General features: G+C 40.2%; 1 protein-coding gene across 1 annotated transcript in view; it reads left to right on the forward strand.

Annotated features, from left to right (window-relative positions):
• The window catches only part of LOC122203209 (ankyrin repeat domain-containing protein 62-like), a 120,176-nt gene that overhangs the window by 89,567 nt on the left and 14,849 nt on the right, over positions 1-15,760 (forward strand). Inside the window, 2 exon segments of the mRNA XM_042909797.1 lie at positions 2,360-2,430; positions 2,761-2,854. Coding sequence (XP_042765731.1) covers positions 2,360-2,430; positions 2,761-2,854 — 165 coding nt within the window.

A 15,760-nucleotide genomic window follows, 5' to 3' on the forward strand; every position in this document is an offset into this window, starting at 1 on the left:
CCTTTGGCTCAGGTCATGATCTCCACGTTCTTGAGACTGAGCCCTGCATCGGACTCTCTGCTGTCAGCAGAGCCTGCGTTGGATCCATTGTGTCCCTCACGTTCTGCGTCACTCAGACTCGTGCTCTCTATCAAAAAATAAATGTTAAAAAAATGTGTGTATATCTACACACACACACACACACACACTTATATAAGTAAAATTATTAATAAAAGCACTTAATCAAATAGAGGAGAAATGTTCAATCAAATGTTTGGGTTTTTTTTCCCTCTCACTATGAGAAAGCTCTCTAAATTTGTCTTTCTTCCTTACACAGCCAGAACTGGGATTTACAGATTTATAACACTTTACCAACTGCAAAGATCTGGGTACAGCTTTTCTGATATGCTTTTACCACAAAGCCTTAATGTCTTCATCAGAGTACATGTTAAAGCAGCCTAACGTAAACAGTATATACGGACATGAAATGATTGAGGAACTTTAGTTTAGCAAGACTCGATTATTTCCATGTCAGTGGCTTTCCCTTGCCTCTGATGGTCATGTAAAGGATCTACTACTCAGTCAAGGAGGTGCTATTTGTACCTTGGTCTGTGAGCATTGTCCACTGAATGGTATAGAGAGGAAGTAAGTTAAAAGGATTATAAATGGAAAAAGTACTGTTGGCTAGTGGCATTGGCGAAAGTTGTGTGAAGTACTGAAGAGAGATTCTGGGCCTCATGCTCCCCATTTGCTGCCACTCGCGGGGGAATGAAGAATAACTTCAGTATAATTTGTATAGGGGAACACTTGTGTTGGCAGGCCACCTGCCTAAACTATCACACTGTATTGGAACGCAAAATACAGCAACAGTAATCATGCTAAATGCAGACACTTAGAGCTGACTATGTGCCACGTACCCTTCTAAGTTGTTCATCTGTTATTTCCTAATTTAATCTTCCCAGCATCCCAGTGGGGTAGATACTATTAGTATTTATTTTGAGATCACTTTTTTAAGGGCCTTTGTTTTGAGAGAGAGAAAGAGAGAGAGAGATTGTGGGGAAGGGCATGTAGGGAGAGAGAGAAAAAGGGAGAGAGAGAAAGAGAGAGGGAGAGAGAATCCCAAGCAGGCTCCTCGCTGTCCATGCAGAGCTCAATGTGGGGCTCAATTACATGACCCTGAGATCATGTCCTGAGCTGACATCAAAAGCCAGACACTGGGGCGCCTGGGTGGCGCAGTCGGTTAAGCGTCCGACTTCAGCCAGGTCACGATCTCACGGTCCGTGAGTTCGAGCCCCGCGTCGGGCTCTGGGCTGATGGCTCGGAGCCTGGAGCCTGTTTCCGATTCTGTGTCTCCCTCTCTCTCTGTCCCTCCCCCGTTCATGCTCTGTCTCTCTCTGTCCCAAAAATAAAATAAACGTTGAAAAAAAAAATTAAAAAAAAAAAAAAAAAAAAAAAAAGCCAGACACTGAACCGTCTGAGCCACTCAGGTGTCCCAGTAGGTGCTATTACTACCTTCATTTTACAGATGCAGAGACTGAGACATGGAAGTTTTAGGTAGTGTGCTCAAGGTCATACAGCTCATAACGAGCAGAACTGGGAATTCAGACCCAGGCATTCTGGCCCCTACTAGGATATTGCTTCTCAAATTCTTCCATGAAATATCTTGTTGTCACTGAAGGCAGCATGTTCAGTTTTATAATCATGAGAATAGCAACGTCAACACCTATGTGAATATATAAAATCATAGTTGATGTGGTGCTTCGAATATGAAAATAGAAATGTTTACCACAAGGTAAATTCCTATATTTCCTCCATTTGACCAATAGATACATTTGTACATTTATCTGATCATATATAATTTAAAAACATTAACAATGTTATGTTTTGTAGGAGAGTAAGGTTAGTAAACTATTCTGTAAGAGTATTGAAACATTTCGTTTTGTCGGCCATAGTCTCTGTGTAGCAGTTCAACTCTCCTGTTATGACCTCAGAGTAGCCATCAATCAGCATGTAGAGGAGAGTGTGGCTGGCTCCAAAAAGATTTTAGTTACAGGGGCACTTGGGCAGCTTAGTTGTTTGAGCGTCCTGACTCTTAATTTCCACTCGGGTCATGATCCCAAACCCCACATCATGAGACCGGTCATAAGACCGGTCATGAGACCGAGCCCCACATCAGTCTTCACCCTGAGCTTGCAGCCTGCTTACCATTTTCTCTGTCTCTCCCTCTGCCTCTCTTCTCCACTTCTGCATGCTCTCTCTCTGTCTCTCTCTCAAGTCAAGTCAAGTCAAAAAAAAAAAAAAAAAACGTTTAGTTACAGAAACAGGTGATGGTGTTCTACGAGATTTTCAGAAGTTAAAATTATTTTTTTCTTTATTTTAGTTGCAAGAAGCACAGGAACGACATGCAGAGGCCGTAAGATATGCTGAGGAGATGAAAGATCATATGCAAAAGTATAATTTAAACCTCACAGAAAATAACTTGTTTACTTATAAAGCAGATAAGCAGTGTAGTATGGGAAATGTATTACTTATGCCAGTATATCATTGTTCAGCTGGATACAAATTCCAGCTTTGAGCTATTTTGAAATGCAGAATTGTGGCATCTCATCTCTCAATGTTGCACCTTGTCCACAAAACACAATGAGAAAAATGGCACAATTCCCAAATCTTCCTCTTGACACCATTTTAAGAATTTATGTAATACCCTCATTTGTTCAGAAATTATACGGTGTTGTTTTAAATTTATGTGTGAGCATAATTATCTCAAGATCTGCATTTTAGGCTACAGGTGAAAAATGCCAGGCAAGAAGAAACCATCAAACATCAAGTGGCCCAAATTCAAGATCTTGAGAGCAACGTGATAAAGACAAGTTTGGTAAGTCGATCTCTTAATGTCTATCCTACTGAAAAGGAATCCTTATTTCACTAGTGGTACATAAGAATGTTTTGGATCATATGAAAAATCTCACAGATCAAAACAGTAGGTTCATATTGTTCCTACTTGCTACTAGTGATGTAATTCTTCTATATAGATGAAGTTGATTGAATTCATAAAGTAATGATGTTTATAGTGAGATTTTCATAAAAAAAACATTGTGAGAGTCTAAAAAAACCAACATTTTGTATATACCATAGTGAGCATTTGGTTTAGTCCACCTTTGGCTACTGTTAATAATGCTGCTGTGAACGTTGGCATACAGATGTGCGAGTCCCTGGTAATATTTCTCTGCGTGTTTCAAACGTCCCCAATCTTTGAGTGATCATTTCATCTTGAATTCTGACTTCCTCTTGTAATCTCATCCCTTCAGTGAGAGTTTGAGTTGGGTTATTTTAATGATGATTTGTTGTAATTTGTAATTACAAATTTGCGATTTATTCTCTTCATCAACAATGACTAGAGGTCATTACGCAAACGTCCTTCTCAAAGGAATGGACTTTTCTCCTTGTTGGATTTTGTAAAGGAAAAGAAATGCCAGTGAAAAACTAGAAATGGCTGCTCAGTCAGGGCCTTACCTAGAAACATAGGGCTCCTACCATTGCAAGTTCAGAAGCTCTTTTTTTTTTCCATTCACTTGAGTTGATCAGCCTTTCAGAGATTTCACAATTCAATCTCAGAAAAGACTAATGTGCCATTCAGGATTCTAATTTATCGATGTGTAGTGAAACCCCAAATGTTTTCCAAGCAGAACAGTTAATGTCATCCCACTCTCACCCTCCTTTGTAGGACTCACATTGTAAATCCTAAGTGGGAGCAATGAGGTAGATACACTGACCAACTCGTTTCTGTCAGTCACAAAAGCTATATAATATACATGCAAGTTTCATTGGACAGCTATACCCGTCAGGGGAACTAGAACATTCTGTTGACTGGTCCTTTTTGTGGCTGAAGAGACATTGAAAATTATTTTCTTTTCTAGACCTCTTATCAATGAGTCACATTGTATTAGGGAACTTCTCATGCGAGTAACATGACACTCTGTTGATCAGTCTTCTATGAATGAGAGTGCCAGGCGTCATCCTGCTGCTGTGTCCTAAAGAAATCTTTAAGGTCTCTAAAACTAAAATTTGTAAGAATATCCGATACTGATGAAGCTTAGTAAAGAATAATGAGGGATTTTCTGTAGATGCCTATAGAAAGGAATTAGGGTTATGGCATGAAATTATCTGCCACTTTAAAGTCTTCCCTGGGAAACAAATACTTAGATAGCTTTCAGCCAACTCATTCCATAGCTCTGACTTCTCTAGAAGGTCCTTATCTCCTGAATCCCCAAACCAGAGGCTTCCTGGGTTGAGAAACTTTTGGTGGGCGGGGGGCGTTATTCTTTTTGTTGTATCTTTAGTTTCTATTTTTTTTAAATTTGCATCCAAATTAGTTAGCATTTAGTGAAGCAATGATTTCCGGAGTAGATTCCTTAGTGCCCCTTACCCGTTTAGCACATCCCCTCTCCCACAACCCCTCCAGCAACCCTCAGTTTGTTCTCCATATTTATGAGTCTCCTCTGTTTGTCCTCCTCCCTGTTTTTATATTATTTTTGTTTCCGTTCCCTTTTGTTCATCTGTTTTGACTCTGAAAGTCCTCATACGAGGCAAGTCCTATGAATTTTGTCTTTCTCCGACTGAGTAATTTCACTTAGCGTAATCCCTCCAGTTCCATCCACGTAGTTGCAAATGGCAAGATTTCATTCTTTTTGATTGCCGAGTAATACTCCATGGAATCTATATACCACATCTTCTTTTTTTTAATTTTTTTAATGTTTTATTCATTTTTGAGACAGGGAGAGACAGCATGAACAGGGGAGGGTCAGAGAGAGGGAGACACAGAATCTGAAAAAGGCTCCAGGCTCTGAGCTGTCAGCACAGAGCCCGACGCCGGGCTTGAGCTCACAGACTGCGAGATCATGACCTGAGCCGAAGTTGGCCGCTTAACCGACTGAGCCACCCAGGCGCCCCATACCACATCTTCTTTATCCATTCATCCATCAGTGGACAGTTGGGCTCTTTGCATACTGTGGCTATTGTTGAGAGTGCTGCTATAAACATGGCGGTGCATGTGTCCCTTTGAAACAGCACACCTGTATCCCTTGCATAAATGCCTAGTAGTGCAATTGCTGGGTGGTAGGGTAGGTCTAATTTTGGTTTTTGGAGGAAACTCCATACTGTTTTCCAGAGTGGCTGCACCAGCTTGCATTGCCACCAACAATGGAAAAGAGATCCTCTTCTCTGCATCCTCGCCAACATCTGTTGTTGCCTGAGTTGTTAATGTGAGCCATTCTGACAGACGCAAGGTGGTATCTCAGTGTGGTTTTGATTTGTATGACCATCCGGATGTCTTCTTTCGAGCAGTGTCTATTCATGTCTTTTGCCCGTTACTTCACTGGATTACTTGTGTTTCGGGTGTTGAGTTTGAGAAATTCTTTGTAGATTTTGGATACTAACCCTTTATCTGATATGTCATTTGCAAATACCTTCTCCCATTCTGTCGGTTGCCTTTTCGTTTTGGTGATTGTTTCCTTCGCTGTGCAGAAGCTTTTTATTTTGATGAGGTCCCCCTAGTTCATTTGTGCCTTTGTTTCCCTTGCCTCCGGAGACGTTTTGAATAAGAAGCTGCTGCAGGCAAGATCTAAGAGGGTTTTGCCTGCTTTCTCCTCGAGGATTTTGATGGCTTCCTGTCTTCCATTGAGGTCTTTCATCCATTTTGAGGTTATTTTCTGTGTAATGAACAACTTTTTATGTGAACATGTTTTGATTTCTCTTGGGTATATACCTATAAATACAGTTGCTGGTTCATATGGTAACTCTGTTAAATAAACCTTTTTTGTTTGTTTGTTTTTCTTTTGTTTTTTCAACCTTTTGAGGAGGGGCAGGCACCTGGGTGGCTCAGCCGGTTGAGTGGCCAGCTCTTGATTTCAGCTCATGTCATGATCTCAGGGTTGTGGAATCGAGCCCTACATTGGGCTCTGCCCTGAGCCTGGCGCCTGCTTGGGATTCTCTCCCTCCCTCTCCTCTGTCCCTCTACCCCACTTGTGCACTCTCTCTCAAATATGTTTAGAAAAATTGTTTTTCTAGTTTAACCTTTTGAGGAACTGCCAGACTGTTTCCAAAGTGGCAGCAACATTACATTTTCATCAGCAGTTTTTGAGAGTTCCCATTTTCCTGGTTCTTGCCAATGTTTGTCATTATCTGTTGCTTTTATGATAGCAATTCTAGTGGGTATGAAATGGCATCTTGTGGTTTTTGGTTTGCATTTTCTTATAACTAATGATGTTGAACATGTCTCTTTTATTTTTGAGAGAGACAGTGTGAGCAGGGGAGGGACAGAGAGAGAGGGAGACACAGAATCTGAAACAGGCTCCAGGCTGCGAGCTGTCAGCACAGAGCCCGATGCGGGGCTCGAACCCACGAACAGTGAGATCATGACCTGAGCCCAAGTCAGAAGCTTAACTGACTGAGCCACCCAGGCACCCCGAACATCTCCCTTTGAACGTGATTATTATCCATTTCTATATCATCTTGAAAGAACTAATCCATTCTTTTGCCCGTTTTTATATTGGATTGTCTTTTCATTATTGGAAGAGTTATTTAAATAGCCTACATACCAATCCCTTAGCAGATATGGGATTGTCAGGTATTTTCTCCTATTTAGTCACTTGCCTTTTCACTTTCTTGATGGTGATATTTGAAGCATAGAAGTTTTTAATTTTGATGAAGTAAACTTAATCCGCTTTTGTCTTTTGGTGTCATGTCTAAGAAATCATTGCCAAATCCAGTCACAAACATATACACGTCAGCTTTTGTCTAAGAATTTTATCATTTTAGCTCTTAGATTTTAAGTTAATTTTGTATATATGCTATGGGGTAGAGGTCTGATTTTATTACTTTGCATGTGGATATCCATTTGTCCCAGTACCATTTGTTACAATTGTTACAATACTGTAACTATTCTCATTCCATTTAATTGTCTGGCACCCTTGTGGTAAATCAGTTCACTGTAACGTGAGAGTTTATTTTTAGATTCTCAATGTTAATACATTGGTCTATATGTCTGTCCTTATGCCAGTACCGTATCAAATTTTATGAAAACTTTTTCCTAGTTATCTTGCAAATTACCAGTCACTTATGTAATAATAAAAAGTCAACGTAGTAGAACGTAACTTTGCTCCTATAGAGATTTTTGCTTCCTGAAGGACCCTTTCGCCAGCCTATGCCTTGCTGACCCCATGACTCGATGTGAAGTCAGGCTCAAAAAGTGAAAATGCTCTTTCTTTAGTGTGTTCAGACTTTATTTATTTATTTATTTATTTATTTACTTATTTATTTTTATATTTTTATTTTATTTATTTTATTGTTTTTTAGAGCATACACAAGCAGGATGTGGGTGTGTGTGTGGGAGAGAGAGAGAGAGAGAGAGAGAGAGAGAAGAGAGAAGAGAGATAATTTTTAACAGGTTTCACATTTAGTGTGAAGGCTGACAGGAGTCTTGATCCCATGATCCTGGGATCATGACCTCAGAGGTTGAGGCTCAACTGACTGAGCCACCCATGTTCCCTGCCTGTGCAAACTTTTAGTCTCTCAGTCAGTGCTGTCAACTTTCATTTCCATCAAATCTTGGCCATAGGATGTCTTGACTCAGTCTACCACTTACTTCATTATATTTTATTCTCTCATTATAATGCATAGACTCACCCATACTTTTCACCATCTAGGAAGGAAAAGATTAACTCTGGGCTATTCCTCTTTCCTGTTAAGCAATCTTGCTAATCCATCATCTTGCAATTCACAATGAGATCCTCTTCTGACCTGGTTCTTGTGTGTAACACTGGTGTTAATCCTATTCTTGGCACAGATCCTACATTCTTGGAAAACACAGTAGCCTGTATGGCTTTCTTTCACTTAAATAGAAAGATATGCATAGCTATGTGTTATAGCTCAGCGTATAATTAATGGAATATACATTACATCATTCAAATAATTCAGCTGTACAAAGTGAGGTAGTATTAAGTTGATTTATCAGAGACAAATAGTAGATTGGTAATTTGAATGACAAAAAATTTTTGAAGCCAACTTGTATGATATGGAGAAGCATTGTGGGACAACACAGAGATGAAATGGTCTTACCTCCTCCCACAAACAAGGTTGGAGTAAGGTAAAGGAGAATGTGCAGTTAATTGAAGTAGTGCTAAAGGACAGTACATTTGTTGTGCTACTGAGAAGATGAAAAATGATTTCATAACATTCTCTTTATTTCCTCACTGAGGGAAGGAGAATGAAGATTGAGTATTCAATGGATTAAAAAATACTCAAAGCTGCCTATTCCCTTTAATTGAAATCAGATCAAAGGCCCAATTTTGGATATCAGATTGACTCTTTGTAGTTTTTCAACTATTGTGCTTCAAATCATATGTCTCTGTGCTTCTACCTTCACTTGAGGGGAAATTCTAAAGAGGCATTCCTGCCTACTTGTAAGAATTGTTGTAAGTGAAGGGAATCTTAGGAAACTATCTTAGACACAGGAAGATGGCAGAGGAGTAGGAGGACTCTAGGCTTGCCTCATCCCACGAATACAACTAGATAACAATCAGCTCACCCTAAATACCCCAGAAATCGACCTGAAGACTGACAGAACAAACTCCACAACAAAAGGGAGAGAAGAGGCCACATCAAAGAAGGTCCTTGATGCAGAAATGTCGTCTAGAAGAGAAACCGATCCTGGCTGCTGCAGAGGGGAGGGAGTCGAGGTTGTGGATAAGGGTGAGAGAGAGGAACGCACAGGGGAACGCACAAAGAGAACATTTCCCCATACCCACTGGCTTGGAAAACAAGAGGGACTGAATTGCGTGAGTTCTTGCCACCAGTAGTGCTTAAAGTCTGGAGTTTTAAAGGGCATCCGGTTTAGCTGGGATAGAGCCCTGAGGTACTGCACTGCTCTTGGGCAGAGGGCAGGCAAACAACGTGGGAGCATACAGCATGGATACAGTGATCTGAAGAGTGCCTGGGGCACACAGTGGGGAGATTATTTGCTCTTCTCAGAGCACGTCCCTCAGAGGCAAAGTTCAGAGAGACCTGTCTGTAGGAACAAAGCCGCTGGCTGGCACCATCTCCTTCTCCTGCCCCTCACCACAAACATAAAGCCACCTGCAGGAAGCAGTGCATTGCTAACACTGGCTACCTAACTTGCTTACACCAAGCACCACCCCCTTGCCCTCTGGTGGAACTACCCTTCTCAATCACTCTTGCTTGAGTTGCAGCACAGCAGACCCCTCCCCCAAAAGACCAGGACAAACACCTGCCCACACTACATCTCCCAACCAGAGAGTTTCCCTTGGCCTCAGTTCCAGTAGAGGTGGTGACAGGTCTCATTTCCTAAGCAGACCAGAGCACACCTAGTTAAAACTCACTACATTCAGGCCAGGGACCAAACACTCACCAGACCAGGCAAGGAGAGCCTCTGCAGACGACTGGCCTGAAGGATAGCATAGCCGGAACACAACAGCAGGACACATGCAGCACACACTGGTGACACTCCCTGAAGTGCTAGACCCTAGGCATTACATGACGTCTTTTTCCTCAGTCCATTACTTTCGGGAGCAGGTGACATAACTGGCTTCTTTAAGACACAGAAGCTGCCAGATACTTAGACAAAATGAAAAGACAGAGGCATTTATCCAAATGAAAGAACAGGATAAGGCCATGGCCAGACACCGAAATGGGACAGATGTAAATAACACGCCTAATGGAGAATTTAAAACCATGATCATAAGGATATTCAGTGGACTTGAGAAAAGAATGGAAGACATCAGTGAGACCCTTACCACAGACATAAAAGAGTTCAAGGATCAGAGATGAAGAGTGCAGTAAAATGAACAGCAAGCTGGAAGAAGCAGAGGAGCAAATTAATGACCTAGAAGACAAAGTAATGGAAAACAATGAAGCTGAAGAAGACGAAGAAGAATTATCCAATGAAGAATAGACTTAAGGAACTCGGTGTGTCCGTCAAATGTAAAAACATTCATATGATAGGAGTCCCAGAAGAAGAAGACAGAGAGAAGGGGACAGATAATTGATTTGAAGACAAAATAACTGAAAAATTCCCTAATGTGGAGAAGAAAACAGACATTGAGATCTAGGAGACACAGAGAACTTCCATCAAAATCAACACCCAAGACATGTTGTAATTAAATTTGCAAAATATACTGCTAACATCTTTTTTTTTAGTGTTTTGTTATTTGTTTTGTTTTGTTTTTGCTTTTGATTATTCTGTGACAGAACGCAGACACAAGCAGGGGAAGGGCAGAGAGAGAGAGAGAGAGAGAGAGAGAGAGAGAGAGAGAGAGAAATAGAGAGGATCCCAAGCACTCTCTGTGCTGTCAGTGCAGAGCCCACTGGAGGCTTGAACCCAGGAACTGCGTGGTCACGACTTGAGCTAAGATCAAGTCATGCTTAACCGACTGAGCCACGCAGGCGCCCCACTGCTACAAATCTTAAAAGCAGCAAAACAAGTCATTAACTTCCAAGGAGAAACCCACAAGGCTAGCAGGAGATTTTTCAATAGAAACTTTGCAAGGCATAAGGAAAAGCCATGATATATTCAAAGTGCTGAATGAGAAAAATCTGCAGCCAAATATACTCTATCCAGTAAGGCTATCATTCATAATAGAAGGAGAGATAAAGAACTTCTCAGACAAACAAAAATGGAAGGAGTTTGTGACCACTAAATCAGCCTGTAAGAAATATTATCGGGAACTCTGAGTGGAAAGGAGAGATCAAAAGTGACAGTATAAAGGCAGAAAATGTAAAAGCAGTAAAAATGTATATTTCTGTAAAAAAATCAGTCAAGGAATGCCCCCAAAAAGGATGTACAATATAATAGCTTATCTAAACCATGGGGAGGAGAAAAAAAATGAGTTCTAACTTCATTGACCATCAACTTAATATAGACTGCTACACGCAGAGGAGGTGATATACAAATTGATGCTTATCATATACCAACACCCACTAATAAACATGCAAAGAATAAAGAGAAAGAAATCCAAATATATCATTAAAGCAAATTAGAAAGACATCAAAGAGAGAAAAACAATAAAGGATTTGAGAAAATCTCCAGAAACAACCACAAAACAAGTAGTAAAATGACAATAAATAGATACCTGTCAATAATTATTTTATATATAAATGCAATAAACACTCCAACCAAAAGACCTAGGGTGACAGGATGGATTAAAAAACATGACCCATCTGTATGCTGCCTATAAAAACCTCATTTTAGACATAAAGACACCTGCAGATTAAAAGTGAGGGGATGCTTGCACTGTTGGTGGTAATGCAAACTGGTGCAGCCGCTCTGGAAAACAGTGCGGAGGTTCCTCAAAACAACTGAAAATAGAACTACCCTATGACCCCTCAATAGCACTACTGGGAATTTATGCAAAGGATACAGGAGTGCTGATTCATAGGGGCACATGTACTCCAATGTCTAAAGCAGTGCTTTCAACAACAGCCAGATTGTGGAAAGAACCTAAATTCGCATCAACTGATGAGTGGGTAAAGAGATGTGGTGTATATATACACTGGAATACTACCTGGCAAGGAGAAAGGGTGAAATCGTGCTATCTGTTGCAATGTGGATGGAACTGGAAGGTATTATGCTACATGAAATAAGTCACAGAATGACAGATATCATAAGTTTTCGCTCATATGTGGAACTTGAGAAACTTAACAGAAGATCGTGGGGGAAGGGAAGGGGAAAAGTAGTTACAAACAGAGAAGGAGAGGGGCAAACCATAGGAGACTCTTGAATGCAGAGAACAAATAGAGGGTTGATGGGGGGAGCGGTGGGTGAGAAAGGAAAGTGGGTGGTGGGCATTGAGGAGGGCACTTGTTGGGATGAGCCCTGGGTGTTGTCTATAAGTGATGAACCACAGGAATCTACCCCCAAAACCAAGAGCACACTGTACACCCTGTATGTTAGCCAAGTTGACAATAAATTCTATTCAAAAAAAATGGAAACGAGGGGATGGAGAAAAATTTATCACGTTTAAAGAAAAAGAAGCGATACTTTTGTTAGACAAAAGAGTCCTTAAAACAAACATTGTGGGGCACCTGGGTGCCTCAGTCATTTGAGCGACCGACTAGGTCTTGGCTCAGATCATGATCTTATGGCTGGTGGCTTTGACACCAGCATGGAGGTGGTGACAGCATGGAGGCTGCTTGAAATTTTCTCCCCCCCTTTCTATGTCCCTCCCCAACTCTGTCTCTCTCAAAATAAATAAACTTAACCAAAAACAAAGACTGTAGCAAGAGCCAAAGAATGCTACTATATCATAATAATTCCAATAGGAAGATCTAACAATTGTAAATATTTATGCACCCACCCACTATATCATAATAATTCCAATAGGAAGATCTAACAATTGTAAATATTTATGCACCCACCATGAGAGCACTCAAGTACATAAAACAATAACCAACATAAAAGAACTAATTGATAATAATACAGTACTAGGGTAATTTAACACCCCATTTACATCAATAGATATTAGTTAAAAAAATCACCAAAAAATACATCTTAACAGAAAATCACCAAAGAAAGAGTGGCTTTGAGCCATACAGAGAAAGACAGATACCATATGTGTTCACTCTTTTGTGGATCCTGAGAAGCTTAACAGGAACCCATGGGGGAGGGGAAGGAAAAAACAAAAGAGGTTAGAGTGGGAGAGAGCCAAAGCATAAGACACTCTTAAAAACTGAGAACAAACTGAGGGCTGATGGGGGGTGGGAGGGAGCGGAGGGTGGGTGATGGGTATTGAGGAGGGCACCTGTTGGGATGGGCACTGGGTGTTGTATGGAAGCAAATGTGACAATAAATTTCATATATTAAAAAAAAAAAAAAAAGAAAGAAAGAATGGCTTTGAATGGCAGAGAGGACCAGATTGGATTTAAGAGATATTTTCAGAACGTTCCATCCTAAAACAGAATACACGTTGTTTTCAAGTGTACATGGAATATTCTCAAGAATGGATCACAAACAAAAAACAGGCCTTAATTATTAAAAAACAATACAGGCAGGTTAAATAACGTGCTACTACACTGGAATGGGTTAAGCAGGAAATACAAGAAGAAATTTTAAAAAATACATGTATACAAATGGAAATGAGAAAACAATGGTCTGAAACCTTTGAGATGCTGCAAAAGTAGTCCTAAGAGGGAAGTACAAAGCAATATAAGCCTACTTCAAGAAGCAAGAAAAATTTCAAACAACCTAACCTTACACCTAAAGGAGCTAGAAAAAGAACGACAAATGAAGCCTGAAGCCAGCAGAAGAAAGCAAGTAATAATGATCAGAGCAGGGGGCCCTTGGGTGGCTTCACTGGTTAAGTGTCTGACTCTCGATTTTGGCTCAGGTCATGATCCCACAGTAGTGAGATCGAGCCCCGTGTTAGGCTCTCTGCTGGCAGCATGGAACCTGTCTGGGATTCTCTCTCTCTCTCTCTCTCTCTCTCTCTCTCTCTCTCTCTCTCTGCCCATCCCCCACTCATGTGTGGTCTCTCTCAAAATAAAATTAAAAAAAGAGATTAAAGCAGAAATGAATGATAGACAAACAAAAAACAGATAAAACTAGAACAGATCAATGAAACCTAGAGCTGGCTCTTTGTGAAAATTAATAAAACTGATAAGGCGTTAGCCAGAGTAATCAACAAGAAAATAGAAAAGACCAAAATAAATAAAACCACAAATGTGAGAGTAGAAATAAGAACCAACACCACAGAGATACAAACATTTATGAGAGAATATTGTGAAAAACTGTATGCCAACAAATTGGACAACTTAGAAGAAATGAATAAATTCCTAGAAACATATAACTTACCAAACTAAAACAAGAAGAAATAGAAATTTGAAAAAAAAAAAAAAACATCAATAACCAGCAAGGAAACTGAATCAGGAATCAAAAAACTCTCAACAAACACAAGTCTAGGACCAGATGACTTCAGATGTAAATTTTAACATGTAAAGAAGAGCTAATACCAAAAAGAAAGAAAGAAAGAAAGAAAGAAAGAAAGAAAGAAAGAAAGAAAGAAAGAAAGAAAGAAAGAAAAAAGATAAAGTTTCACCTGTCCTTTTCAAATTGTTCCAGAAAAACATAAAAGGAAGGGAAATTTCCAAATTCATTCTATGCCAGCTTTACCCTGATACCAAAACCAGATAAAGACACCGCAAAGAGAATTACAGGCCAGCATCTCTGATGGACATGCAAAAATCTTCAAGAAAATAAGCAAACTGAATCCAACAATACATTAAAAAATCATTCACCAGGGGCAAGGGCAGCTGGGTGGCTTAGTCAGGTAAGCATCCAACTTCAGCTCAGGTTACGATCTCATGGTCCGTCGGTTTGAGCCCAGTTTCAGGCTCTGTTGACAGCTTGGACCCTGGAGCCTATTTCAGATTCTGTGTTTCCATCTCTCTCTGTCCCTCCCCTGCTTGTGCTTTTTCTCAAAAATAAATAAACATTAAAAAAAATCATTCAGTGTAACCAAATGGGATTTATCCCTGGTTTGCAGGGGTGGTTCAGTATTTGCAAATCAATGAATGTGATACCTCATATTAATTTTCAAAAACATAAAATCATATCATTGCAATAGATGCAGAAAAATAATTTGACAAACTAGAACAAACTATAACATCCATTCATGATGGATGTTTTCTTTTTCATCTTATTTATTTATTTTTATTTTATTTTTTTCAATATATGAAATTTATTGTCAAAATGGTTTCCATACAACACCCAGTGCTCATCCCAAAAGGTGCCCTCCCCAATACCCATCACCCACCCTCCCCTCCCTCCCACCCCCCCTCAACCCTCAGTTTGTTCTCAGTTTTGAAGAGTCTCTCATGCTTTGGCTCTCTCCCCCTCTAACCTCTTTTTTTTTCCCTTCCCCTCCCCCATGGGTTTCTGTCAAGTTTCTCAGGATCCACATAAGAGTGAAAACATATGGTATCTGTCTTTCTCTGTATGGCTTATTTCACTTAGCATCACACTCTCCAGTTCCATCCACATTGCCACGAAGGGCCATATTTCGTTCTTTCTCATTGCCCTGTAGTACTCCATTGTGTATATAAACCACAATTTCTTTATCCATTCATCAGTTGATGGACATTTAGGCTCTTTCCATAATTTGGCTATTGTTGAGAGTGCTGCTATAAACATTGGGGTACAAGTGCCCCTATGCATCAGTACTCCTGTATCCCTTGGGGAAATTCCTAGCAGTGCTATTGCTGGGTCATAGGGTAGGTCTATTTTTAATTTTCTGAGGAACCTCCACAGTGTTTTCCAGAGTGGCTGCACCAATTTGCCTTCCCACCAACAGTGCAAGAGGGTTCCCGTTTCTCCACATCCTCTCCAGCATCTATAGTCTCCTGATTTGTTCATTTTGGCCACTCTGACTGGCGTGAGGTGATATCTGAGTGTGGTTTTGATTTGTATTTCCCTGATAAGGAGTGACGTTGAGCATCTTTTCATGTGCCTGTTGGCCATCCAGATGTCTTCTTTAGAGAAGTGTCTATTCATGTTTTCTGCCCATTTCTTCACTGGGTTATTTGTTTTTCGGGTGTGGAGTTTGGTGAGCTCTTTATAGATTTTGGATACTAGCCCTTTGTCCGATATTTCATTTGCAAACATCTTTTCCCATTCCGTTGGTTGCCTTTTAGTTTTGTTGGTTGTTTCGTTTGCTGTACAGAAGCTTTTTATCTTCATAAGGTCCCAGTAATTCAATTTTGCTTTTAATTCCCT

Source organism: Panthera leo, chromosome D3 (assembly GCF_018350215.1).
Source record: "Panthera leo isolate Ple1 chromosome D3, P.leo_Ple1_pat1.1, whole genome shotgun sequence".
Taxonomy (NCBI): Eukaryota; Metazoa; Chordata; class Mammalia; order Carnivora; family Felidae; genus Panthera; species Panthera leo.